This window comes from Wasmannia auropunctata, unplaced genomic scaffold (genome assembly GCF_000956235.1).
Source record: "Wasmannia auropunctata unplaced genomic scaffold, wasmannia.A_1.0 LD336000.1, whole genome shotgun sequence".
Classification (NCBI taxonomy): Eukaryota; Metazoa; Arthropoda; class Insecta; order Hymenoptera; family Formicidae; genus Wasmannia; species Wasmannia auropunctata.
The window spans coordinates 3,520,452-3,548,021 of record NW_012026890.1 but is presented as its reverse complement, the minus strand read 5'-3'; the positions used below and the strand labels follow the sequence as shown (position 1 = coordinate 3,548,021).

The 27,570-nt window shown below is 38.1% G+C and overlaps 1 protein-coding gene across 6 annotated transcripts in view; it reads right to left on the bottom strand.

The window, feature by feature from the left end:
• LOC105453387 (basement membrane-specific heparan sulfate proteoglycan core protein-like) overlaps nucleotides 1-27,570 on the bottom strand; it is a 189,522-nt gene that overhangs the window by 103,593 nt on the left and 58,359 nt on the right. For all 6 annotated transcript variants that reach the window (XM_011695301.1, XM_011695304.1, XM_011695305.1 and 3 more), the window contains one exon: nucleotides 3,938-4,092. In XM_011695301.1, coding sequence (XP_011693603.1) covers nucleotides 3,938-4,092 — 155 coding nt within the window. The remainder of the gene's footprint in view (nucleotides 1-3,937; nucleotides 4,093-27,570) is intronic.

Genomic DNA, 27,570 nt, shown 5'->3' with positions numbered 1-27,570 from the left:
AATATAATTTAGTTAGTTTATATTCTCGGAGCAAAATACTTTTCTTGAATGTGAATTTTTGTTCTCCTTCTGATATATTTTAGGTTTTGCAAATCGAATTAAAAAGAAGAGACGATTACTTTAAATGTCAAAATTAAATACCGTGAAATAATTTTGGCAAATTATTCTTTCAGAAAAAAAGGCTATCTGGGTTTAACTTTTTCGTGTATCTATAGGTATCTTACACGGATGAACAAACATACAATATGGCGTAAGCCCTCCTGGGGAATTTCAGGAGCGGGCGAAGACGACTTTAACGACCGTCTCTCTTGTTACGACAGTCGAGGGTGCTCAATGATGCGTTAAAGTAAGGGGACGATTGCCCCGTTTCAAAATAATAAAACTCCCTGATAACGATGTTATATGCTATCCTGTTGAGATTGCAGCTGTTGTGTGTATCCAAGAAGTATCGAATGATCGATCATTACGTTCGAAGCTTGTATCAATCCGAGCAATAATCTTGTATCAATATTTTGCTTTTGGTTTTTAGATTTTTTAAAATTAATTATAACTTTTATTTAAAACATCTTTTATTATTTAAAACTTTATGCATAAAAACATAATGTTGATACAAAACGAATTAATCGACTATATTTTGTGCTTACAACGGCTAATTTAATAATATTAATATTTGCAAAGCCAGTGCATCGCTATCGGAATCGAGAACATTAACTTATGTCGGTAAATGGAAAATATTTTGTCACGACTGGAGAGAATGGTTGATTAAGTGGCGTGTTAACAATTTTGTTCAAATACTACAAAACTCGCGGACGATCGCGGGCGATCAAAATTGAACGAATGATGTTAATAATGTATAACGCGCATCCGTATGCGATGGACGGCGATCGTATTACGCCCGCCCCCGTAATGCAATAATACGCGAATATGCAGTGCAAAATAAACATTAAACCTCAATTGTTCATTACGTAACTTTAATGGATTTAATGTACATATTGATATCGCGCCGATACGTATGCTAAACCGGATAAACACCCATAATTATGCGAACATTTACGTGTAAATCGAATCCCCCCGGTGCCCAATGTACAATATTCCAGAAACCGCGCGGTTTGACACAAGTCAGATAATGTAATTGGCGTAGATCAACTGAGAAATGAATTTTGGCGAATTAACGCGTAATTGTTCTCTGGTTTAAACCGTCCGCGTCGCGTCCCCGATGTCGCGCGATTTTTTACAAACATATAAACGCGCACGAGGGAGACCCCGTATCGGGCGAGCTATATATCGAGGGAGTGCGAAAGAGCAATAAATTCGAGCGACGAAATGAGGGAGCATCCCTACGCCATTTACACACAAAGATAATTATTCCATCAGGACACACTTCATTATCGCCCGTGCTGCACAAAGTGTTAATGAACCTAGAGACGTACATTTCCAAACAGGTAACAAGGTTGAGACAATGCAAACGAATTCACAAACGGTCTCGCCGGCGCCCAGCGTATACGCGAACAAACAATAACCGACTCCGAGGTGTTCGTTTGTATTTGCAAACAGTTCCAGAGGAAGAAACAATTCTTGCTGAACTATGCGCGAACCATCCGAAATTACTGTTTCGATAAGTTTGCTCTGGATACCTCCGTAAATTTATGACGAAATTAAAATTTGCAGAGAAATTGTAAAATAAGTCGAATACGAAATTCTAAAAATAACTTTAAACTTATTCTAAATTCAAAAATGGCGCTTCCAAGATTCCAAATGATTCGTCATCGAAACAAATTTAATTAAGACGTGAAACGTTTAATGAAATTGTTTCATTAAATTTTTTTATCTTACTTTATCTGATTAATAAAAAATAGAATAGAGTAAGAGAATCCCAATGGAATACACTTAAAATATTATTTCAGACATTACAAGAGAGATGCAGTTATTACATCGATAATTTTGCAGTTTTTTTAATTAATAGCGTAAAAATCTGTGAATCCTGCAGCTTAAAAGTGTTCAGTATTCATAATAAATGTATATTGTACAATCTCGAATAGCAATTAACAACTTGTAAGTTGAATGATGGTATCCCGCCACAAGCGTTCCAAACTCGAATTTCCTGCAAAGCGAGGACTCAACATTTGACTTTCCGTGTACCTTCAGTACTAGTGGGTCGTTAAAGTTTAACGATCCGTTAATGCTTGTCGAAGATAACACCCAAAACAATTCGCGGCAAGTCGATAAGGTTTAACGATGCCGTAAATATTTCTTCACGACTCGCCCATGAATACGTCATCTCAAAAGATTAAGGTTCCCCCCGTTTCGGGGAAAAACGCGAGATCTATCGATCGCGCTTCCCGCGCGATCTCCCCGATGGGAGCGGCGGTCTGCACGAGAAGCACGGCGCGCATTAATTATTATTTACCGATTTAAAACTAAATAATCACACGGCTCTGTTAATTGAATAGCGACGTTAAGGGACGGCGTGTTGCCTTCTGCGCTCCCATCGCTGTAATAACGGCGAGATTTGCATTTAATCAGGCCGAGAGAACTCCTCGCCCTGCGTTTCTTGCCGGCCATTGTAAATGCAGCGCAGCAAGAATGTCCGCGCGTGTTTTTATCGCCGTCGCCGTTCTGCACGCGGACCTCCTCGTGAAAACGCCACCGCTGTGTGTTGCGTTGTGCCGCATACGTTGACTCCGCGCGAGTTACTCCCTATCTCCCCTCTCCCCCTCCACCCCCTCCCACCCGTAACTGTTTGCAGTTACAGGGCGAACTGTCTCAGGACAGCGTTATTGTTCGCTTGTCGAGAGGGAGACTTTGAAAGTTTCGCTGCTCCATTTGCATCCTAACGATAAACGTTCTTCTGAAGGAGATTTCTCGCGCCGAGAGAGAGAGAGGGGGGGGGGCGCAAAGTTACCGCGCGCGATTTGCGCGCGATCGCGACATGACTTTGCAATTACGCGGTATTAATTGCAGCTACAGGAAAACAAATATTTGTTAATGCGGAGTAGAAGTGTGTTAAATAGAAATGTTTGTCTTTTCGATTACGTTGTCCGAGGGTAAATACACTCAGAACAATCAAATGGTACAATCAAATTGCATATCGATTATAATTCAATTCTGCATGGCATTATAGAAGTTTGTCAAATATATCTCGGCATGCGTGTATCTCGTGTGTAACGTTGTTCACTGTCAAAAATCATTGCAGGAATAGGAGAGACAATTGTGTATTTTGCTTCGCGGGAAAGCATCATATTTTGCGACCGAAAAAATTCCCAATGTGTGATATTATTGAACAAAAATTTCCACTTACGGCGTTGTTTTAAGAAAGGAGCTATTTACGACGAAAAGAGCCTTCACGCGTATATCCTCCACGATCGATTTTTCCGTAGCGTGCGCTTCTGCAATTTGCGCTTCGTACACAGGGACCCAAGAGCGCGTGTGCCACATAATAATCATAATCTGAGATCTCTATTTCGGGTATTTCGGAGTAGCACGACAACGTTACTTAACGTTATGCGGGGAACTCCATGTGGAAATTGTGTTCTATCATTCTTCAAACTAACAATTTTGCGACATTAATCAACGCGATTAGCTTCCGAGATTGACGGTAACACGGAATAGCAGCAGCTCGACGTGGTAAGGTGTGAAACAATACGGAATGAAGAATAGCATCGTACTTGACGGCTTTCTACCTTACGGCGTAAAGTGCCGTTAAATATCTTACGGTTAAATCTTTACGCTCTTTCGTAACAGTATAAGATCGCTTTATGCCACAAATTCGCCACGATTGTTTTTACGCTTTTGAAAGATAAACACCGAATAACGCTTGCTGAAACAATTGAGAGAAATTGGTGTACATCACCGACGAGAATTCCGACGGACCTTCATCTGACAATGCCGGAGAGGAACAACGGATGCCTGGCAAATGTAGCATGAAAATATTACTCACCACACGGTCGCCCGGATGCTTGACGTAACAATTCAGCTCCGCCGTCTGACCGACGATGGCAGTGACATTTCGCCGTGCAATATCGTCGAATTGAGGTTTATCCCAGGATCTCGTCGGCTTGCTGCCTGCTACCACGCTGGCGATACTGGAACCACCTGAAACGAAATATGTTATGTTAATATAGTGATGTCGGCAAATGTAAAATTTGAAAATTACTTTCTTAAATTAGCTACGGCCAATGTTTTTATTACAAAATAGAAGCTTTAGCATAAATTTAGCATAAATTTCTTATACCATGGTGGTTTTGTTGTGGCCTCAAGCTATAATATTAAATAAATCCTTTTCGTCACATAAGATCTTAATTCATAGCTTGAGCATTTAAACAAGTGTGTAAAAACAAGTCTGATAATAATATGAAAGATATGATATAATATACAGATAATCAGACAAATAACTTCACAATTTATTTAATTAATACAAATAAATAAAACATATTACAATAAAGGCCTATGAGAGCTAATATGGATGTCGGTGTGTAATAGTTTTTTACAATATCCTGCAGCCACACGTGAGAACAGTGCGCCGCATAATCGTCGGACTTGAAACACAGCTTATTACATGAGGCCGGAATTTACTTGTAATAATTAAATTGACTAGCAATTTAACACGCATTTATATACGATCCCCTTCCCCCCGAATCTGTAAAGAAATTATTGCGAAAAAATATCACTTCATGTTCCCAGCTGAAGGATATTAATATAATTCTTTAAATGCAAATAATGTTTTTACTTTGTACGAATATTTTAAACCAACACTTATTCAATTGATGCATCTTCCTAACTATTTTATCATCTCTTTTTATATATTTTATCTTAGATTCTTTCGATAAAAAACTTTTGCTTTATATAATTTATATAAATGTCATACACAAAGAAACCTAGAGATGCTTTATTTTGATTATTTAAAAATTATATCCCTAGTAAGTACTTGTGAACACCCGTCAACAGATTAATCGAAGAAATATTGTCTAAGAAAATGTATCGCACAGCTTAATAAGGCACATAAACCCGTGGACAAATCTTATCTGACGAAACATTGAGCGGGCTATATAACTCATGCTAAAGTCAAAGTCGAAGTTAGATGAATATGGAAACTCAGTACGGCGTACATTCAAACGAGATTAGACGCGAAACCCTTTACGGCATCAGAAGCTGCAGCTGCGAGTGGACTGAAAGTTGCCGGGTTGCGCATGCCGTACGTAATTGTAATAAGTACTTGATTAAGCCCGAACTTCCGGGATTACAAAGCGTCACGCCATTACTCACGGTTCCTGTACACAATTGCGTTTAGCATTCACGAAACACGATGCTGTTCGCGCCAAGAATACCGCTATCCTCTTTGATCTTATATCGAGGCAAATAATTTACAAACTAATAACCATAAAGCGTATTAACGCGCGTGTATATATACACCTTCCGCTTTCTATCATTTTCACCGTATCGCGCTATGACGGAGTGTAGTCTGTAATAATAACGTTAAGACCAAGTATAATATTTGACAAATTGGTTTCAATTGTTGACAATAATGTGTTTCAAGTTGTTTGACAATTCGTATTTTATTGGAATAAGTTTCTTCACTTCGCAAGTACGAGAGATTTATATTGATATTATAATGAGCAAATAAATTAATAATTAATTGTTTATATTTATCTAATTTAAATAATTAATATAAACAACGTTTAACGTCACTTCTGACCACAACATTTGATTTACAAAATGCTAATTAATATCTTGTAATCATACTCAATTGTAAACATTGACTTGCATAATGTCACCGATATATCAATATCAGTTTAGTATAATATTTACTCTTTATAGAAAAATATACATATATGACAACTATTTCTTATTTGTAATGCCTATTTTTATTTTCAAGCAATTAAATATATTAATTAACATTATTGAGAATAAAAGTATTAAATATGACCAATAAATTTGTTTCTTCACATTTTATTTTCAGGAGTACGTATCCAACGCGATTTATGTACTCTAATGACATACACGTGGTAGTTGGTTAATATGCTATATGATGCATCCCGGCGCGGGTTTCATTCAATTTATATGAGTCGCTCGACTTGCCATTAACCGAGGTTTCGACGATCGCGGAAATTGTCATTATCATAATCCCATAGGAGTAGCTGAATAGGATGGAAAAGAACGGGCGAGTCTCCGAGAGGTGGCATCGGAAAGCCCAATGGAACGGCCGTGCACAGGCAAGAAGGGCGAGATAGAACGCGTCCGATAAAATTTTCCATTGTATGCCGGGGAAAATGGGACTCCGGCGCGGGTAGAAATTGAAATTGTTACGAGGTACATGTGAAAATTGCGGAAATCGCACGAGGCGAGACTGAGGGCACAACGAAAGCGTGACGGGATCAAAAAGGTCGGTACCTTGAAAACGCTCTTACTAGCTACGATATTAATTCGCCGTTGCTTTACGGTGAAACTAATTTATGACTGCGATAAAACGGGAATTTTTTTAATCTGCGCTTTTGTTTTCGTTGTGAAAAATGTAAAAGCAAATGAAAAAGTTTATAGAGTGCAATATATAAATTGTATATCAGCGTTTTTAAAAAAAATCCAGAATATCGTTAATATTTACTACATAATAAATTATGTACTGGAAATATATAACAATATTATATATTAATTTAACGTTATTATGGATTCTTATTTACAAAAAGTTTTTAAATATTTAATAAATATAAATTTTAATATATAATAAATTAATATATTATAAAAGTATATTGTTAAAACGGTAGAAGTTCATATTTTTTAACTGTTGAATTAAAAAAATTTAAATATATAATATCAAAAAACTCAGAAATTAATTATTTTTACTTATTTTAATTTAAAAAATTTAGTAATTTTAGTTAATTTTTCAAATTTAATTTAGTTAACGCACACACACGCACACACACATATATATATATATATATATATTATATATAGAGTGTACATTATATACATATCCCATTTCCATGTTATACCCGGACAAACTTTTACGTTTCTCAGGAAGTTGTTTCGCCAATAAAGCATTCTCTCGCAACTTTCAATGAACACCGGGAAATGAAAGCTATCGAACTCGAAAGCTTTCGATACGCAAAGGCTACCCTCCTCCGTCGTACCTTGCACGAATTCAATAAGGTTCTGCATTCTCCGCACTCCGTGGCAACAATAACTTCTTGTTATAGTCATGGCGCGGGTTAAGCAAACACCGGTCACGAGAACAATACGGGCACTGCCCACTCGCCGGATGATTTTCCAAACTTCCTTCCAGTCGCGGCACGTAATTCGAGTTGTTTGATCTGTAGCTTTGAACTCGGCGGAAAACACCACTAGTGAAATTTTCCACTTCGCCTTTAAATTTAGCCACGTCTGCCTTTATTCCTGATTTTATCTTTGTACGTCCGCTCCCGGTGCTGTACGCGCGCACAACTTCCACGATTAAAATTCTTGGCAAATAAATATAAAACAAAACTTTTCAATACGCAAATTATCGTATGCAAATTATGAATTTTAAATAAAAGAATAATAAAAATGTGAAATTTGCAGAACGTACTGTATGATGTATGTAAAATTTAAAAATGAAGAGATAAATTTGTGTAACTAACGTAAAACTACAAGTACATTGTACAACACGTATAGATTATAGAAGGTAGTACCTGCATAAAATTCATTATATATTTATAATTATAAAATATATTTATTACTTGAAGATATTTAATGTCTTGAGATAATAAGGGAGAGAGAGAGAAAGAGAGAGAGAGAGAGAGAGAGAGAGAGAGAGAGAGAGAGACACAGCAGGTGAAATTATAAAACAAACATTTATAATTTCATTAGAAACGTATCACGTATTAAATTTCAGACTCTCATGTACGGTCACGTCGTCACAAAACAATACGTTATAATATGTTTTCCACTTTTTAAAAATTATTACGCAAGAAACAGAAATTCTTTCTCGCGTTAATGTGAACTAATGGCCGTGCGCGATGAAAAGCGAACGCGGTAATACCCGTTAATGTCAAAGCACGCTGCGCTTTACTCACGGTCCACGCTGTATTTCACCGCGCTAAGCCGCGTCGAATCTTGCCCGGCACTGTAGCAATATTTATTTGCCGTTACGATAGCGAAAAGCGGAGCAAATGCCTGTACAAAGTGTCCCGCCGGTTACGATACTCCACCATAGTTTTCCGACCAGTTCCTATTCCAGCCGCACTTGGCTCGGCAACTGCACCGGCGATATTTCGAAATGGATGGTATCGTCGATTTCGAGTATCGAGTGCATTGCCGAAGGGTCCGTTCTTTTCTAGCCGTTTTATTCCGTTGCTCGCTTCGTCGCAATTCGTCGCGGTATACGCTCGATCGGTTCGCAGCAATATGAGCGCGCATTCCCTTTTACCTGCGATCGAGAAACTGGATTTTGCCGTTCAGATAAATCGACGAGTCGCGAACGACGACGTCGACGGCAATTGCGCGAGCTAAGTCGAGGTCGCAAAATGATATTTATTTTTATCATCCTCTGTCCTGCAATCTGCGACGAGGCAAAATAAAATGCACTACGAAAACTTATAATTCGTATTGCATTTAAATAGGCTGATACATGCCTGAGTAAATCCGGCATTTTTTCGAGGAAAAAATTTACTTTTCAAGCTGCGAAAGAATTTCAATACAATCCATTCGTTTAAATTCTGTAATTTATCAATTATTTTGCCAAGTATTTTATTCGTTTGTCAAAAGAATGTAAAAAAAATCAGAAAATTAACATATGTATTGTTAAAATATACAAATGACTTTAATTAAAATTAGGATATATTAAATTTACCTATGCCTGCATTTATATACTTATATATGTACATATCCTGAATAAAAAAGTGACAATTTTCGAGAAACATTGTGAAAATGAAATTCAGCGGGCAAAAAAAATCCTTTTCTCTCTATCTCTTCTTTCCTCTTTGGCGAAATATTATGGAAGATCAAGACATCATCTCACGAAGGACATCGTAGGAGATCGAATTGCACGCGCGCGTGTTTCATGAGCGAAGTCAAGCTTCCGCCTGCGGATGGCTACGCGGTCGATTGCGATAACGATATGGCACCGGCACAGCCGGATTACGATCCCGTAGCCCATATATGCCTCCTTTGGGATGAGGGTACGGGCGTATTCTATTAACATGACGGTCTACACGATCGCGTATACAGAAATGAGCAAACAGATTTCCCCGCGACGACGCGCGACGCAGCCATCGGGGGCGCTTTGCCGCGCTCCCGTTCGCCAATTTCATCAGCGCTCGCATAACTGAAAACCGTGAAAAATGAGGACGCAGGAGGAGAGGAGGGAGGGGAGGAGCAGGGGGCGCGGAAGCACAAAGACCTTCCGGCATTTTCCGGAAAAATGTTCGCGCGCGCTGTGATACGCGGGCGGAGCAATTTATCACTCTCAGAACGCCGCGACATTAATAAGCGTTTCGGGTCAGACAATGAGCGGTAGAGTAATTCTGACGAGCAACTCGCGCGCGTAGCTATTCGTCTCGGAAGGATTTGTCGCCAGCGGGTGGACGGGCTCTCGGGATAAAATGGAATATTAACGTTGTACATAGATCTCTAAATTGAAATGGAATGGATTTTGTGCTAGAAACGGATTTTATATCTTGCGGTGTCGATGCAACTGTTCTTGATTCAATAATATGATATTTTATTGTGCGTAATAATAAATGTGATATGAATTGTATATATTATAAAATATTACAACATGTTCGCAGCATATTACGGGATTTATCACAAAGATTGCGTTACTGCTTAGAATACAATGGTTATATTAGAAATATTTGGTGAAATATTTGTGAAACAAGTATTGTGACATTTAAACTTAATTATTCAAATATTTTTTATATAATTATAAATGACAATAGAGACAATTGTCACGTAAATTTTATATAATAAATTTTATACAATAAAAAGCGTAATAAAGTACATCTTACGGTGTCACGACTAGTTTACATTTTGCGAAGATTTAAAGATTCAATTTTTTCGAGTATATAATCGCATTACGTTATATCACGTTACATTATATCATCTTATATATCATAACTAAAATAATTCTTTTTACTGCGGTCCATTATGGCCACGAGATTTATTACGGAGCTCCGCTCGTCTCGTAAATTATAATATATTTTAGAATTGCGCGCGTTATGCGAGCGAAGATAATTTAAATGCGCGTGACTGCGAAGACGAACCGTCGAGATAAATAATACAGCGTGTATATGTCGAGGGAAAGGGAGAGACGGCAAGGGGCGCATGGTGAAACGCACCGAGGCCCTACCCTAGTTGCTCGAACAACCGGTACAATCGAATAGAAGGAAAGTACAATGGCGGAGAGACTGCGAATGCGAGAATCCGAGCAGCGACCGAGGAAAGTTCGCAGACTACTCGTTTCCTTCTCGACCGAAAGAACTCGAAAGATCGGACGCGCGGAGAAATTGCTGAGTTACTACCTGCATCAGGGTTTAGCATAAAATGGAATATGGTGGTATTGGTACTACGGAACTTTAATGGCCGTATAATACGCGTCGGCACACGCGCGATTCTTGACCGTCGAGTTTAGTCGCAATTATTGGAAAGTTTGATTCCGGTTTGAATCGTCCTTATCTCCGCGCGAATGAGAAATATATTTTCTAAAATAAAAGAAACGGAGATATTGTATTAAACGTAATGCCACACGCTGTATAATGCCTATTTATTTATTTGTAATAGATTTGTCAGATTTACAAACCTATTTATTTGTAAATCTGTATCAAGTATAACTTGTAAAACAAATATATAAAAAATTCACACTAAAAGCTCTTTTCTGCTTTTTTTGTCTTTTTCGCATGTTACAAATGTTATAATAAATATATTCCACTTCTATCAAGAGTGCTCTTGCGCTCTTGAGAAGAATAAACATTTCAGCCGTTCCAGTTTAACAATCCATCTAGTATAACGTAATCTCACCTATATCATACGTATTCAATAGCGAGCTGAAACTTTAGCGAAGCCCATTAGCGAGTAACTAGGAGATGTTCTATCGAGCGAAGTCAGCAGTTAAATTCGCGAACATCCAAATCTCACGAGGCCGTTCAACCTCCGTGGCACGAGTGCCATCCTTAAGGGCACCAATTCTAAAGCGTCTACGTGTACGTGCGTGCAGCGCTTTGAAGTGAGTATACGGAGTCATCAGGGGTCGGGCGCGAGTAATCGAAAGGGCTGGCCGTAGCGAACGGAGGAGTCTCTACGCTCCTTAGTGACACTTGACCCATGGACCAACGTTAGAAACAGCAAGGTCAGAGGAGGAGACGCGAGGAGGGGAGATCGCGCGCATTGAAATTCGAAGCCCGTAAATTTAATGCACTGGGAATTAGGCTATTAAGCGTGAACAATACCGTAATCTTGCTTGTTACATCTGTTCTATCTGAGCACGATAACACTCATTGCGCAGTAAACGACTCAGAATATTAAGGCAATAATAGCGGCGCGCCGATAATTTCACGAGCGCAACCAAAGCTAAATTTAAATAAATGTCATCCTTTTAGGGCTGAAAATTTATTTCGATCAGTATGAAAAACAGAATTATACTATTGCAACTCATGACGTCTCATGTACTTGGAAAATTCATTAACTGAATAATAAAAGTGTTGCGAGCGTTTCAAAATTTTTTTACTTCTAAATTTTTCAGATATTGATTTAAAAATCAAATATTTTTATTTTAACTTGAAAGTTTTCATTTATATCTAGATTTTAACTTCAGATTTTTTAAACTACTCTTTAATCATTTATCTATAATTTAATATTTATATTTTAATCACATTCATTTTGATTCAAATTTTTTTAGTTTTATGTACCTAACTTATCAATATATTAAAATAATTTTCGCTCCATAATCCATAATATAACGTACACGTATTAAATTATTTTTTTCACACAATGTTTTATTCAAACTTTTCCCAACGCTAACTTTACAATGCTTCTGTTATAAAATACTGAAACTACTCTACGGTCTACCGAAAATAAATCGTAAAGATAAGCGATGTGACAGGACGAAGCAAAGAAGCTTACTATCAAATGAAGATGACGAAGGTGGACTGCCAAGAGCTGTCCTTATGGGATGATGACGAGTCGAAGCGAGGGTGTGTCGAAGGTGAGCTCTCACGGTTAAAGGAGAATGGTCGGGTTGAAAGGTTGGCCTGGGACAGCGCAGGATCACAGATGAAACTAGGCGCGGGCAGGTTCGAGGAAATTGCCACTCAGAAAGTTACGTAACCGAGGGGGATTACAAAACTTATTGTATGGAGAGAAAACGAGGCGGCGAACGGAGTCGCGATACTGTATTCTTACGACCCGCAACGCGGGCCTCATACGAAAATAGCGCCCAATATCGTCCGCCATCTTGGATGGCCTGAATACAGTAGATTCGGGCGAAGACGGTTATGAAATATATAGTGGCAACAGAAATTTCGTCCGCCAAATAAATTAAGCCGCGGTTTTTTTAAATAGTTACTATTAAATGTAATAATTAACGTTTACCTATTAAAACATATGCGACTTTATACGTAGAAGTAAAATCAATAAAAAAAAAAGAGTACGTGTGGAAATATTAAAGAAACTTGAATTGTGCGTTAAAATCGGCTTGATCTGAAGAGATCGAGATTGCGTTGCAAAGAATTGAAAAAGGAATCAAGAACATCGCTGTTCCGGAAAATTGCCACTCAGAAAGTTACGCAACTGAGGAGATTACAAAACTTATTGCGTGGAGAGGAAACAAGTCATCGAGCAGCGGCGCAATGCAACCATCCACCCCCCAACTTCTTGAAATTCCATTCTTGCGTGCTATTTTGAAGCGGAACATAAGTAAGATATCTCGTATCTGCAGTATCATAATTCCACCCGCAGAGATGCAATGTGCAAATTACATGCGGAACGCGACTGACTGTGCAGCACCCGTCGCGCCGTCTCTTCCAGCTCCGCACCAGTAGCCCGGCGAGCGTCTCCGAACGCGAAGGAAGTAATTTCGCATAAATTATACTTGCAAGGAAACTCGATAGCGGATGCGTCGAATCGCTTTATTTAACATTCTGTTTAAGAAAGAGAAAGGAACGTGTGTTTTCTTTCTTTTTTTAGTGTTCGCCGCTTCGCATCATGTATTTATATAGCAGGACAGGACAAATCGTTTTGTTATATCAAAAAATATTTTCAGTTTTGTTACATAAAATAATAATAGTATGTATATATATATATATATATATATACACACATAAAAAAACGATTTTAATGGCGTATTTAAGAATTTAGCTAGAGACTTTAGATACAAACCTGAAAATATTTTTATTGAACCATCAAAATAAATATTTAGAAATTTCAAGTTGATTGCTAGAATGTTAAAATTTTTGCAGCATTACTCATTGTGCTTCTACATAATTATTTCGAGTTCAAGAAAATTATTTTCAAATCTGAATCTGGCAAAATTTTTAAATTCTTCAAAGAACAGTTCATCAAAACTATTCCTTCCGTGAAAATGTGTAAGAATTTACATAGAAAATTTATCTAGGAATGAAAAGTTTTTGCACTATTGATGTTCTCCTTGTTGCATAATCTATCAGTTGTTTTTTTTTTTTTACAACCCTGCGGCGCCGACTTTCATTCGCGCGCGAGTAATATCGCGCGTTGCTACGTAGATTGTTTAGCCCCGAGAGGGAATTGTAAAGGCGGTCTATTCCGTGGGAATTACCACCCGGCAAGATAACGTAACTACCAAAACTTGCGTCAGGAAAAACGTATCATCTGGTACGGTTGTACGTTTCTGAGGCTCAGGAGTGGAGTTCCGGGGCGGAGTCGCATGTCGCAAGTTTCCGGCCGCGCGCTCCTTGTAAGAAGAATCGACATCCGGACTGCTCCTTGCCCTCTCTCCCCCCTTCCCACCCTCTCTCTCTCTCTCTCTCTCTCTCTCTCTCTCTCTCTCGCGAAAGTTCGAGCAGCTTCGGGCTACTCCTACGATGAAGGATGAGGACAGCCGGCAGACGCGGTCATTTGTTATTTACTGATCATTACACTTCGACGTGACTGAAATGCTCGACGAGTTCTGAGACGGACTTGCGACTATGACAACACGGTGCTTCGTCATTCCGCGTCCTGATTTCTTCATGCGCCGAGATTCGCTGATGTTTCGTTTTCGATACAGCTCCGGGGATGAATAGCTTACGCGCAAGACATTTGAGGGTCAACGGATACCCGTCAGAAACTTACGTTTCGACGATAGATGTTCTATCTGGGAATTCTCATTCCACTGAAATGGAGCGAGAGCGATGTAAAACGAAATATTTAAATTGCTATACCAAAAGATATGTCAATCAACTCCAGACATATAAAAATATGTTTTAACGCGATACGCGCGCGCAGCAATGTGATATATATAATACATATTTTAAACTGCGACAAAAATGCATATGTGCACGTCCACGATATTATGCAAAATGACTTGAAAATTGTTACTAAGCTTCAGAACTTCATGATGCAATTTTCGCAATAATTATACTCGTAATTATTCGCTGGTTAAGGGGTGACGATGGCGCGACGCGCCACGTCTTCGTAGCGCGGTAGGGTGTGTGAATAATAAAAAGTTCCCCTGAAAAACATGCTGCGCACCGTCGCCCGTTGGTCGGGATAAACTTCGAACGTGAGAATATTGGCGCGAGAAGGAGAGTGTGAGAGGTCAGCAGTATATTCAGGCCTGAAGTTACCGTGGCGGGCATTCTTCTCGTACTGATCATTTTTTTTCTTTCCTCGCACGACTTCATTCCGGAGTGAGAGAAAGAAAGAGAGAGAGAGAAGGGGGGGGGAAGGGGAGAGAGGAGAGAGTTGGCGCCCGGGCGCGCGAGAAGCTCCGTTAAAGCCTTCGCTTTAAAGCTTTGCAACTTGGGCAGAAAGTTCGCGTTCGAACTATCGGGAAAACCTCGCGTCGCAGTATAAGCCCGACCTTTCTGATATTATTATTGCCCTGGCCGCGCGCCTTGCACCTCGCGGTGTCCTCGTTTTACCTCTGCTCTGCCCTCCTCGTTTTGCTTTTCCGCTTTACTTTTCGGTCGCGGGGCCACGTAGCGGCTGCGGGAAAAAAAAGAAAATTCGCGTGAGTTGCTCCGCAAAAATCGCCTTGTCGCCAGCACCCGCGTCATACCTTTGGCGCATCTTTCTTTCGTAATTACATTCAAGCTTCGTGGCGAGGAATTAATAAGCGCCATTTCGAAATTCATTTCCAGTTACGCACTATAAAATGCTTTTCAATACATTAAATTGATGCGTAGCCATTAGTGTCTGTTTCCATCATTTTATACTTCAGTTTTCTCGTATTGTTTTGTTATTATCACGATGCTATTGGTGATGTAACAGCAGAATATATTCCCCTTCACTGTTTATTATTTCAAGGCGCATTGTTTCAAGATCTAATATATTTTATTTTTTAATTATGTATATGTATATGCATACGTAATGGAATATCTCGTTAAATATACAAACATCTTTTTAAAGTAAGATTCTCAAGAATAATATAGTGGATGAAAACAAGTATCTCATTGTCAGTCAAAAGCGATCCTCTTCAGTTATTTGATATTTATATTCTTTGCATAGAAATCGAGATTGTACCTCAAATGCTCATGACTTTTATTACACAAATACAGTTCTTAATTGAACAGTAAAAAAAAAGTGTACTAAACAGTAATAATATTAAAATAACAACTGAATAATAAAATAAGTGGAAACATATTTATTTTATTCAAAAACGTTTCATGCAATGTGCACATTTATTGACTAACTTGATACACTCACAGTCCATATTCAACGAAATTTGTAATACATTATAATTTTAACGTAATATTTAAAAAAATATTTGATAAACAACAAAGGAACAAAACCCGATATTGCAATTGAATATTTTATACAAATCAGATATAAGTTTATGCTTCATATTTATGCTGGTATATAGTATTGATTTTGAAACAATCCTACAATTTCAATTAATCAAAATACAGTATGATTTAGATTCAGCATTTCAACGAAAGAGGATCCACATATACCGGTATTATAGTATATCTATCGGCGAACGTTATTTCCCTCATCAGTAAGCGCAACGGCAGCGTCCTCCGTGCATCGACATGTACGCGAAATGAAATCCTATTGTCATACACTCGCGGGTATTGTTGAACGTGCGAAGAAACGATCGACGCACAAAGCGACGACGGCGAGGCGAAATTGCGTTACTAACGCGCTAAGCATGAACGAATAGAAACTCCACACATTGAGACAACAATTCGCTTCTGTTTCGATGAAGTTAATATTGGCGCGATGCGAAATCGTTGAATAAATTTTAATTCGAAGATAAAAGAAGCTTAAGAACCAGTACCCGGAAGGATCGCTTAGGTATTCAGTAATGCGAGATGGCGTCGGTGAACGACGGCGTGAAATTTCTTTTATCCATTCGCGCGGGTGGAATTAAATTTTGCTTCTCGCTTGTCTGTCGGCACTCGGTTCGATGTATACATATAAACGCTAGGTGCAAGCGCAACAATGCGCATTGCTTATAGTGTCGATACGTTACGTCGATTCCAGCAGGAGCTCCCCTACCCACCCTTTTCACCCAGCATCCAGACACATTTTCCTAACAATGGGACCAACGCGTGCTCGGCCTACGAGCGACAAAGTCGTTTTCGTGCGTGAACTCTGCAACCTTTCCCGTATCGAATCATATTCCAATTTCGTGCCCTGCATAAAAAACCTCGCTGCAAAGAATTAAATGAATTTTTATGAGGTTACATATGATTTTCATAATGAAATTGAGAAACATGTGTTTATAATTGCTTATTATCATAATGCTTTTTAAAATACATAAAGTAAATCATGGGTAATTTCATTGTACTAATTGCAAAAATGGAAACAAACTGAGCGATTAAATCGCATAGCGCTACACCCAGTAAATAATTCGGAATGAAAAAGCGCATTATAGCGTGACCATTAAATTTTAAAAGACTACGAATACTTTGCTATCGGAGGATAATATTTCCAATATCGGGAGATATTGAAAAGAGCGAAAGAGAGTCAAATTATAAAATAGTGACGAGAATCCAAACAAGTTCAACCTCAACGTCAATCACCTTGAGTGGCACGGTCAGTAAACTGGTCCCGCACGACCGTGACTGACATTGCGATTGAAAAGAGTTTTCGGATTATTTACGATTCATCAACGGCTCGCGGCTGCCGTAGATTTCCGATTGCACCCTTCAGACTCTTACAACGAGAGCTCGCGATTTTCCATGAGAAATCATCCGCCGCCGCCGCCGCCGCCGCCGCCGCCGCCGCCGCCGCCGCCGACACCACCACGAAAAACGATTCGCACGAACGTGCCGAACTATCCGCCCGCAGTTGCGCTCCGTGCCAAGATATTTAATGCAAGCACATCGATTCACCAAACCCCCTCGCATTTTTCTCGCTCGTCCGGGACATCCGAGAGGGCATCCCGAAAGATTGCGGCGAAAATTCTATGAGCGATGACGGTCCGCGCAGGGAGTGCGGGTGTGACCTCCGTTTTCGAGGACCGGAAGTGGCCCTCTCTGCGCCACCGGAGGACCGTCGCACCGGCGTAACTGTCGAAGTTACGGTCTACGCGACGATCGTAGATCTGAGGATAAGCTGGTAGAATGAAACTGCAATCGCACGAACCCAACGTGGAAACCGCATTGAATATTCATTGACTAATCGATTGGAGAACACGTTTTAGACCATATTGAACTTTACACGTAAATTTGTGCGAAATAGATTTTCGCGCGAGGCAGATTCTCATTTCTATACGATCGACGATGAGCAGCTTTCAAAGTGCCATGCAGTAAAAATAAAGTTTCGGAACAATCTCTCTACTTTCGTTGTGTTTTTAATACCTAACTCATATCCTATTTTGCATAGCAAAGAAAAATAGAAGTTTTTGAATAATATTTTTTAAAATCCAATGTGCATAAAAATTTCCTCGTACACAATAAACTTTTAAAATATTTGCTATTAACAACCCGCCTTACTGTTTTTTCTAAATTATACTTTGAAACGTGGTAAGTTGCGGACAACTTAAAAAATCGCCTTCATAAAAACTCATTTCAAATACAGAAAAAGCAAAAGTAAAATCAAGATGAGATATCCGGATTGAGAAGGCGTTACGCCATTGTCTGAAAACGTCTTACGTGAACGAGGTCATTTCTCGCGCCAGATCCATCGACTTGATACATCGAGCGGGGAGTGACACACTCGCGCTTCTTGATTAGCCGCATAATTTTTTTCCTCTCCCCCGCGATAATATCAGCCGGCCCGGGGCGAGAGCTTCCCGGTGGAATGAGAAATGTTCTTGGACCGCGTTACCAAACGATTCCGCGGGAACGAGCTCTTCCTGATACCTCGATCCCGCGTTCCCCATATCCGAGGCTCGTTCATCGTGAAGCGCGGCTCATGAATTCCTGCGAATGCCGGTTCTTATCGCCGGGACACGTCGTTGCGCATGAAAGGCGCGCCTTTCGGGAGAAGAATGATCGTCGTTTGCGCAAAGACCGTGTGAATTGCGCCATTACATTTTGCGGAGCTTCTTCGCCTGACGCGCTTCTTCATATTAACTTCTTTCTCATGATGCGGCATTCCTACGGCTGATCATTTCTCATTGTGGATACGTTGCAAATAGGATTCGCGAAATCCAGTGCACCTATCAAGGAGTATTGCACAGAAAACTTTAATATTGTACTTATAACGACCGAATTGATAAATGACTAAATGTATCAATTATTATTAATAACAGCTCCTCATAACAGTTCCTCGTTTTTCAATGAGCTTTTTTTATAATCTTATATTTTATATTAGCTATTTATGAGTAGACTGAGATTAGTATGTCAAATCACATTTCTCCTCCACCGACAATCCTTTCAAGAATAGTACAAATATCCGCTATAGTGGATAAATTATAAGAAACATTCTGGTATGATTACTTTATTGCTGGTTAAGGGAATAAACTATCAACATCTTCGCTGACGCGTACGTGATCGAAATATACAATATAGCATTCAGTCTAATACTCAGCGTATTCAAGATATGCTCGCAGTTGCCAATCTAATGCGAAATATATATTGTATGTGAAATATAAAATAGATGTTTTTCGTTGTTGATTTTAAATTAAAAAAACTCATAGCCTCAGAAGTTAAATGAAATATATCGTGTACAGCACGAATATATACATGTATATAGCAAGCAAAGAAAAAACAATTTCTTATTTATTAAATTTCAATATAAAAAATTATTTCGATTACTTTCCAAATTATCTATTTTAATTGTAGATTGTATTAATTGTAGTAATTGTATATATATACAAATATACATTTAAACATAATTTTTAAGTAATTATTTTAGATCTCTTAGTAGATTAAATTAATACTTTACTTTGGCATTTTTCTGTAATAGAAAAATTTATACAAAATACAAATTATATATACTTCTCATCTTTCGTCATTACAGGTGAAAAACTACAAACATTATCGCCAAAGATTTTTGAAATATGAAATCCGAACAAAATGGAACATTCTGACTAAGAGGATGATTTAAGATACGCAACAGAATTTGACAAACTTTCAATGATGTCACATCCTACACGTAGGAAGGGTGAAACTTGGAAATGGATCTTCTCGCCTTTCCAGAGAAACTTCACACTTCCACTGTCCTCTTATTGTCTTTCAGTCACGAGCAACACGCTTCTGTTCACTGGACCTAATTTTTACCCTTCAGTCGTTTTATTCTGCTATTTCTATAAGACTAAGAATAAAATAATATTTTTCTTTTCTTAACAAAATAACTTCATTATTCTAGAAGAAAAGTTTTGGTAAATTCATATTTCATACGTTCTGAAATTCGTATGGTTCAGCCCATTTATCTGAATCGTTATTACAATAAGAAATACCGAAACAAAGGCGATAAGAATAAGTAATACTTTGAAAAATTTATTTAGAAATTTTAGTAATTTAGAATTAAAAATGACAAAGTTTATCTCGCTCACTTTGCTATTTGGTAAGATCTATAATTTTGGATCTAATTTTGGATATAATTTTAATCTATAATTTTGGAATGCTTTAAAATATATTCTGATTACTATATTTTAATATAAATATATGTAATTCAAATACATTCTTAATAATTATTCTTAATAATTATTAAATTTTATATTTTATATTTATCCATGAATATATTTTTTCCTAATTTTAATATTAAAAATCAAAACTGTTTCATCTGTTATTAATAATGAAATAATAATAATAATAAAATTGACAAGAGCATTAAATAAATTAAGTTTTATAAAATCAAAATTATAAAAAGTTGATAATTATACACAAGTTTAAATAATAATTGCTAATATTACTGCTCATTATGGCTATAATTAATTTTCGCTACCGAAAAACGCTTCCTATGTATTTGTCAGCTTATAGCACAGCTTTTGCATATAAACATCCACGAAGAAAATGACTTGCTGCGTCTCTCTATTAGCTCTCTGTGCACACAAAGCAAGTCATACGGAGATATATTTTGAGAAACTAAAAACCTACGTCCCATATTTCGAGACATTTCTCCACTACCGCTGCAGGAGACACGAGCGCCCGAAGTGCGGTCTGTTCCTGTTACCCCAACCGTTCTTCGTTATTCCTCCACATGGTGGAAGAAAGGAGGAAAAAAAAAGAAGCTCGCTTAACCACCGTCTCTCCTGTTTTACGACGGACGCAGACCATCCCCATACCAGCGCTCCTTCTCTTTCAGCCCCAGCAACAACAACGACGACTAAGACAATTTACAGCCATCTGATTCCGTCGCGGTGCGGCGATTACGCAAGGCAGGGTTTTTCCTTATTTACGAGTTGAAAAAGTTCCGCGGCTTCCCGACACAGCTTACGTAATTTCTTATTTATCTTGGGAGCAGCATCTCCGATGTCCTATTCATCTATAACCGCTCATTTATCTCCAGCAATTTCTTCTCGTCGGTTACGCCTAATGCGTATTCTCTTCCAAAGCGAAACTTCGGAAGGCTACTGGTCTACTGGTGTCAACACTGTTTAGTTCATCGAATGTAAAAGGCATCTAGCAAACGTTTTTGCACCAGAAACCGGCGAAAGATTTAGTATTGTAGTTACTACGATTAAAAATTACGTTTAAAAAAAAATAAAAAATGACGCCATGTACCTACACGCACTCTCCGTTCCGCACACAAAAGATTTTATATATTAAACTTAACGACAACTGTAGTTGTTAATAAAAACAAATATAATTATTTTATTTGTGTCTATACAGGATGGATACTGAGTAATCTAAAAGATTTTAAGGGGATTTAAATCGCGTGCTTAATCGCAGCTTCGAACCGAGTAGTATGTAATATCACAATTAAATTACCGAAGACAATCTAATAAATCGATGCTCAAAGCATCTATTTTATCCTGTGAAATACTTGATGCTCACTTGCATCTAATAAATCCCCCCTCCCTCGCGACGTCAAATAAATGCTAACTTGCATCTAAACGAATCATTTTCACCGAATTTATAAAGAAATTTATTGCGAAAAACTATCTTCTCATGTTCTCAGCCAGGAATCGAACCCGAATTTTATTATTATTTTATTATAATAAAAATGGAAGGCCTCATAATGCTGCAGCGCTTCTGTTTGTAATCGTGTATGGATTTTATATACAAGAATTTATAAAACTCTGTCGCGTCTTGCTCGCAAGTAAGCGATTCTTCTTGAATTCATTATAAACAAGAAAAAGACTTCTTTCAGAGCAACTTTATACAAAGTTAAAAGGTACACTTCAAAAGAAATTTTTTTCAGTTTATTTCAAACAAATTACACGTATTCATAAAGATTTTAAAAAGTGAATCCGTTTTTGAACTTATAACGATCATCTGTCCTATCAAGAAAATTAAATTTGTATTAACCTTTATTACTATGTATTACGTTTTAACTTGTCAAAGTGGACAAAATATATATGTAATAATTTTAATAATCCATTAAAGGAATCACACAAGTAAGACGAAACAAAATCATACGAACTGACTGTTAGAAAGATTCGAACAACATGTTAATATTTACATTTCAATGAAAAATGACATATTTCACATCGACCTTTCCCAAACAGTCTTTCCCTATATTTTCCTTAGTGTAGACGGTATCTCGTATTTAGTAACATACGAACTGCGATACTGCTGATATAATGGCAGCTCTACAGGATGGACAAAGTTGGGTGTGGGATCATTTTACTAAAAGTGATGGGACTGCAACATGCAATTATTGTGATACAACATATTCTGTCGCCCAAGGAAATATGAAGTTGAAAGTACTTGTATCATAATCACCAAATAGATAATAGAGAGGATCGTTTAAGATGGGATAACGACAACGACTCCATATGGAAAAATTTCTCCAAAGAAGACTTATTTCTTGCAAAATGCAAATTTTGTGGCAGTTCATTACATACAGGTTATAAATCAGTATTAAAAAGGCATGCAAAAAGACATTCCATAGAAGTAGAAGAAATACAAGCAGAAATTGCATGTACTACACTATCGAAACATTTCACTATCGATATGGAAACATATAATGTAACCTGCACATAAATATTTAATTCCAATGCACTATAAATTAGTTCATATATAATCAATATATATGTATATATTGTAAAAAAAATTAATACTCTACATCTCTGTACCGTATTGATACATTTAATATTTTTTCTGTGAACATTCAATATAGATATAAAGCATCTGAAAGGATCACAAGTACAAATCAAGATCGATCTCTTCGCATTTTTCTGTAAACTGCAAAGGTCGCTCTTTACACCTGGCATGAGAAAATTGCATGATTCTCAAAGGGTTAGATTGCTCGAATGCATCGAGGGATCGCTATTTCAGCGCCAATCGGGTTTTCAACCAAGCAAGTGAACGACGTTAGCCACGAATTCCCCTTTTTAGCGCTGTTTCGAGCGAAGGAAGATGTACCCATAAAAAGGGCAAGAGCGCCAGAGGCGTGGTGAAAGCACAGAGGAAGGGCCGCTGAGGAGGATGGTATTTTCTAAAGACGCTTACTCTTCAGGCAGATGCGAAACCGCGGGCAAGGAAAAGCAAGGGGATCCGACGCCTATATTTACTCATTTTCTTTCGGGCGTTTCTCAAAGGGAACGTCGCCTTAGTCGTCGTCGGGTGTAAAAATGCTCAACTATTTCACCTTGCCTAAAGGCTTAACCCTGTGTACGGTAACCCACGCCTCGTAGATCTGCGCGATCATCATCTCATGAACGAAGGGAGGAAGAAAAGGGTACGCTGAAAATACGTTGAAATTTTGAGAATCGACATCGACGAGTCGGGCCGTGTCAACCCTCTGAGGAAATTCGGCTAAGGGGATTTTCACGTTCTAGTAGTACATTCCCGCGGTGTGAAAAATTTCGGTAAACCAAACTATTTTACGTGGTCAAGATTATTTTATCCCTAGGCAATCGAATGTCACATTTACTTCTCCTCAATTTTCATCATTTTAATTGCAAACTTAAACTTACTTTTGCATTTTATTATAAACATTATTTCTAATAATATTACTTTGAGCGCACGCGTGTCACGCTTCTTTAGAAATATTATTCTTAACATTTTTTTTAAATAAAATCAAAGAGATTTTCGCACACCATTGCACGATGCGGCTGGCTTGCAACCGATGAGAGAATGTTGAAATGCATAGTGCGCGATGACGCGCTGAAACGAGTCGCGGATATTCGCAATAAGACTCTTCACGGAGTGAAATCTGGCGATCGGCCGGGATACCGGAGCTAATAGTTTCGAGCGCAGCTGAAACACGAGAGCCGCCGCGGAAGCGCCGGACGGAAGTGTACCGTGAGGCATATCTAGTTTAATTTAGCCTGACTTCTGCGCCGCGCATAGTTACTGACGATGTCAGCCGCGTAGATGCATACAGACAGCGAATAGTTTCCACCGGTGTGATCGCCGAATTGTCCAGGGTCTTCCACTCGCCATCCGCGAATGCCGCAGTGGCACGCGTCATCGTCAACCGGCGAAACCGACTCGCTTGTTTAGACACGTTTATGCCAAGCCAAGGGATTCGCGACGAAATTCGAACCGCCAAGCCAAGAGAGGCTTAAGACGTCCTCGCACGCGAGTATCGATCGCGAAGTATCGCCGGAAAGTTTCTTTTTTATACCTTTTCCATGTATACGATTTGTAATCAGTCTGTCCGGTACACGGGGGCGGTTGCCCGCTCGTAAACCTCAGCTCCTTACGCGACCGTAATCCTATCCTCCTTTTTTACGATCGTAATCGTTCCTGTAACTCAGCCGGGGTTTAGCGTCCTAATGGCGAGAACGTTTTACGTTCCCGACATGCGGGACGATCGGTATTTCAATGCGCGCAATTGCCAATTGGGTATGGATCTACCGAGAACTTGGAGATGGAGGGGTCTTCTAATTTTAATTGCAATCTCTTACTTCTTCCGCTTCGTTGGACGATCCGATGGCAAATGGAATCGTGCAGAATTCCGTGCCGGCATTTATCAAGGATGATAACATTATTACGTTGGATTATTCAATATACTGCCGCCGGAAGGAACCAATATAATTCTTCGAAAAGGAATGCCAAGACTGAAATTTGCAGATTTTTCGCAGACACGATGACAGCCTGAAGAAAAGTATTTCGTGATGATACCTTATTGGGCAGCTTTTTTCCTGTTGCAGCAGAGGCGCGCAACAGGAATGCGCGCGAAAAGAAAGAGGCACGCGAGCGCAACGGCGCGTTATCTGCCGTTTGTTGAAAGGCAGATTTGTGGAATGGTATTTAGCTGCAGTATAGAACTTAGCGAACGTTTCACGGTAAAGTGGCGACTGGGCCCCGACGGTAAGTGCAAATGGCGTTATTACACGCTCACGTAGCACATATAAAAGTTGTTGCGCGCAACAAAGACAGGCGTCTTCCTTCGGCTTTATGCTAGGCTGTAACAAACAGAAGCCGGAACAGTTTCGCGTAGTACCGGCACCGCCAACCGGAAAACACGTGCATATCGCGCTCGCATGTTTTCGAACATTTATCGTATCTACTGCGAGAAAATAGTAGGTAACACTATGCTTATGTTTCTACGTTAAAAATAGACTTTTAACGTAGCAATTTTATAATGTGAAATATAAATTGAAATATAATGTGAATTATAAATATCAGTATTAACATAAAAATATATATGAGAGGAAATATCCTCTTTTAATTCTATAGCTGTGACTTTTTCACCTCTTTAAACATATTAAATTTAAATATCTTGCATATTTGATGCATTAATTGGCATTATTAATTTCGAATGTCATTGTCAGTCAGAAATTTTGTAAAATATTCTGTTAATAAATTAATACTGTTCTTACGCGTACAAATATAATTCAAGAAATGTCTGCTTCTAAAGAGATTTGTTAAAATTTCACTAAAACTATCAGTTTAGTTAAAAGTGTTCTTAAAATGTTGTCAGTTTGTCATAAACTTTTATATGCCGTTATACACCGTACATTAATTAAGTACTATTAAACTTTCAAAATTAATTACCCAGACAGCACACATGTATGTACAAACGGGATGTCTTAAAGACATCTTACATTTTGATTTTGATACGTATGCTGTCTGAGAAAAAACGCAGAAAAAAAAATTAATTTTTTAAAGCAGGATATAGTTGTAAAATTTTTGCAACGAGAGAGAAAACTACTTTCTTTCATGAAATACTTATACCAAAATCTTTTGGAATTTTTAATTTTTATTTTTTATTCACAACAACGGATGTATTAAATAAACAATTTTATTCCAATTCAACAACAATAACTTAATTTGTGCCGAGTATATCTTGCGCGGTATATAAAAATAGGGGAAGACACTCCTTCGAGTCGCTTTCAATAAAAAAAACAATGATATAGAAATAACTTCAATTTTCCGAATGCTTTGTCTTTCGGAATCCCATATTTTTTTCCATATCTATACAAAGAAAATGCTGAGACGTAAGGGTGAAATGACTTTATATGCTGCGGCACGTTTCGACGACTTCGCTAAACAACAATAATTATTATTCCGAACACGCAGTTGCTCAAACCCTCCGTAATCGTCCCCTCGTCGAAAATCCGAGGGCGAGAAGTTGCACGACGCGGAACAGATTAAAGCGTTAAGCTTCGCTACGGTAGTCAGAGGTGGTATCAGGAGGCGACGAAATAACAGCGCGATGGGATTTTCATCCCCGTCCGTACGTGTCAAGCGACGCTTAATTGCCTGGTCTAAGCGAAGTTCCGGCGACATCGGGAGAACGAATCTCGATTCGGCCGAATCCATAAGCGATATGCGAAGGACGCGCACCGGCGCCGCCGCCAACCCGAAATCTGTCGTTAGACACGCCTGACAATGTCGTACAGTTTAAAGGACAATTTTGCCCATACGCCCTTTATTATCCCGAAAGACCTGGCCCATTCATGCTCCAAGTGTGTGCACGCGAATGTTATCTCTTTGCCCGGTTTAACGTGCTATCGGGTCGTTCATCGTTTAAACGAAATATGCAAATTACATTTAGCGATAAAAGGAAAAGCTCGCCCTGCAAGCTTAGCGTGCAATTTAAATTCCAGCTTTGCGTAGATTCGCGAAGAGCGCGTTCCTAAGATTTTCGGCGCAAGCGTATCGCTTTGTTGAACTTCCAGTTGTTGATTGTAGTCATAAGTATTTACCTCTTTAACAGATTCCCATCGAAATATCTTATCCTCAAATAAATATGCACTAAATTTTTTTAAAAACATTGCTATTTTGCATCGGCTGTATTACAGCCTAATATTATAATAGTAATATATTTTATGTATTTTTTCTGCATGATAAATTAAGACCTATGTTAATAATTGTCAGAATAACATAGTTAATAATAATAAGTAAACATCATTTATTAAACAATTAATTATTAATCAATATATAATTATTAAAATATTGAAACTATAAATCATGTTAGTTTCTGTAATGTGTATCCCACACACACACCTAGTGATGTATAAATTAAATATAATAAAATGTAACAGCGCCATGTAAAATAATAATACAAATAAGTATCATTGTGTGTGTGTGTGTGTGTGTGTTTTGTATATTTACACATACTACACTTATAAAATTATCGTTTTTTTTTAATATTTTAAATTAAAATATAATCATTATAAGAAAACAACATGATACTTAAATATAATATAATAATCAATTACGATAAAAATGTATGTGATAAGACTTTAAAAAAAAATTCTGCTCTTAAATGTGCAACTATTAAGAGATCACATCAATTAAGATAAATGCCCAAAAGCTGTGATATATTATTTTTGTATTAAAAATATGCTAATATCTATGAATATCTGCATAGAATAGATACACAAAGCGCATATCAAAATTAATTATCATTACTTATGGTATCGTTAGTGATTATATAGATATGCATTCTATAAGCTTACACAATGCATAA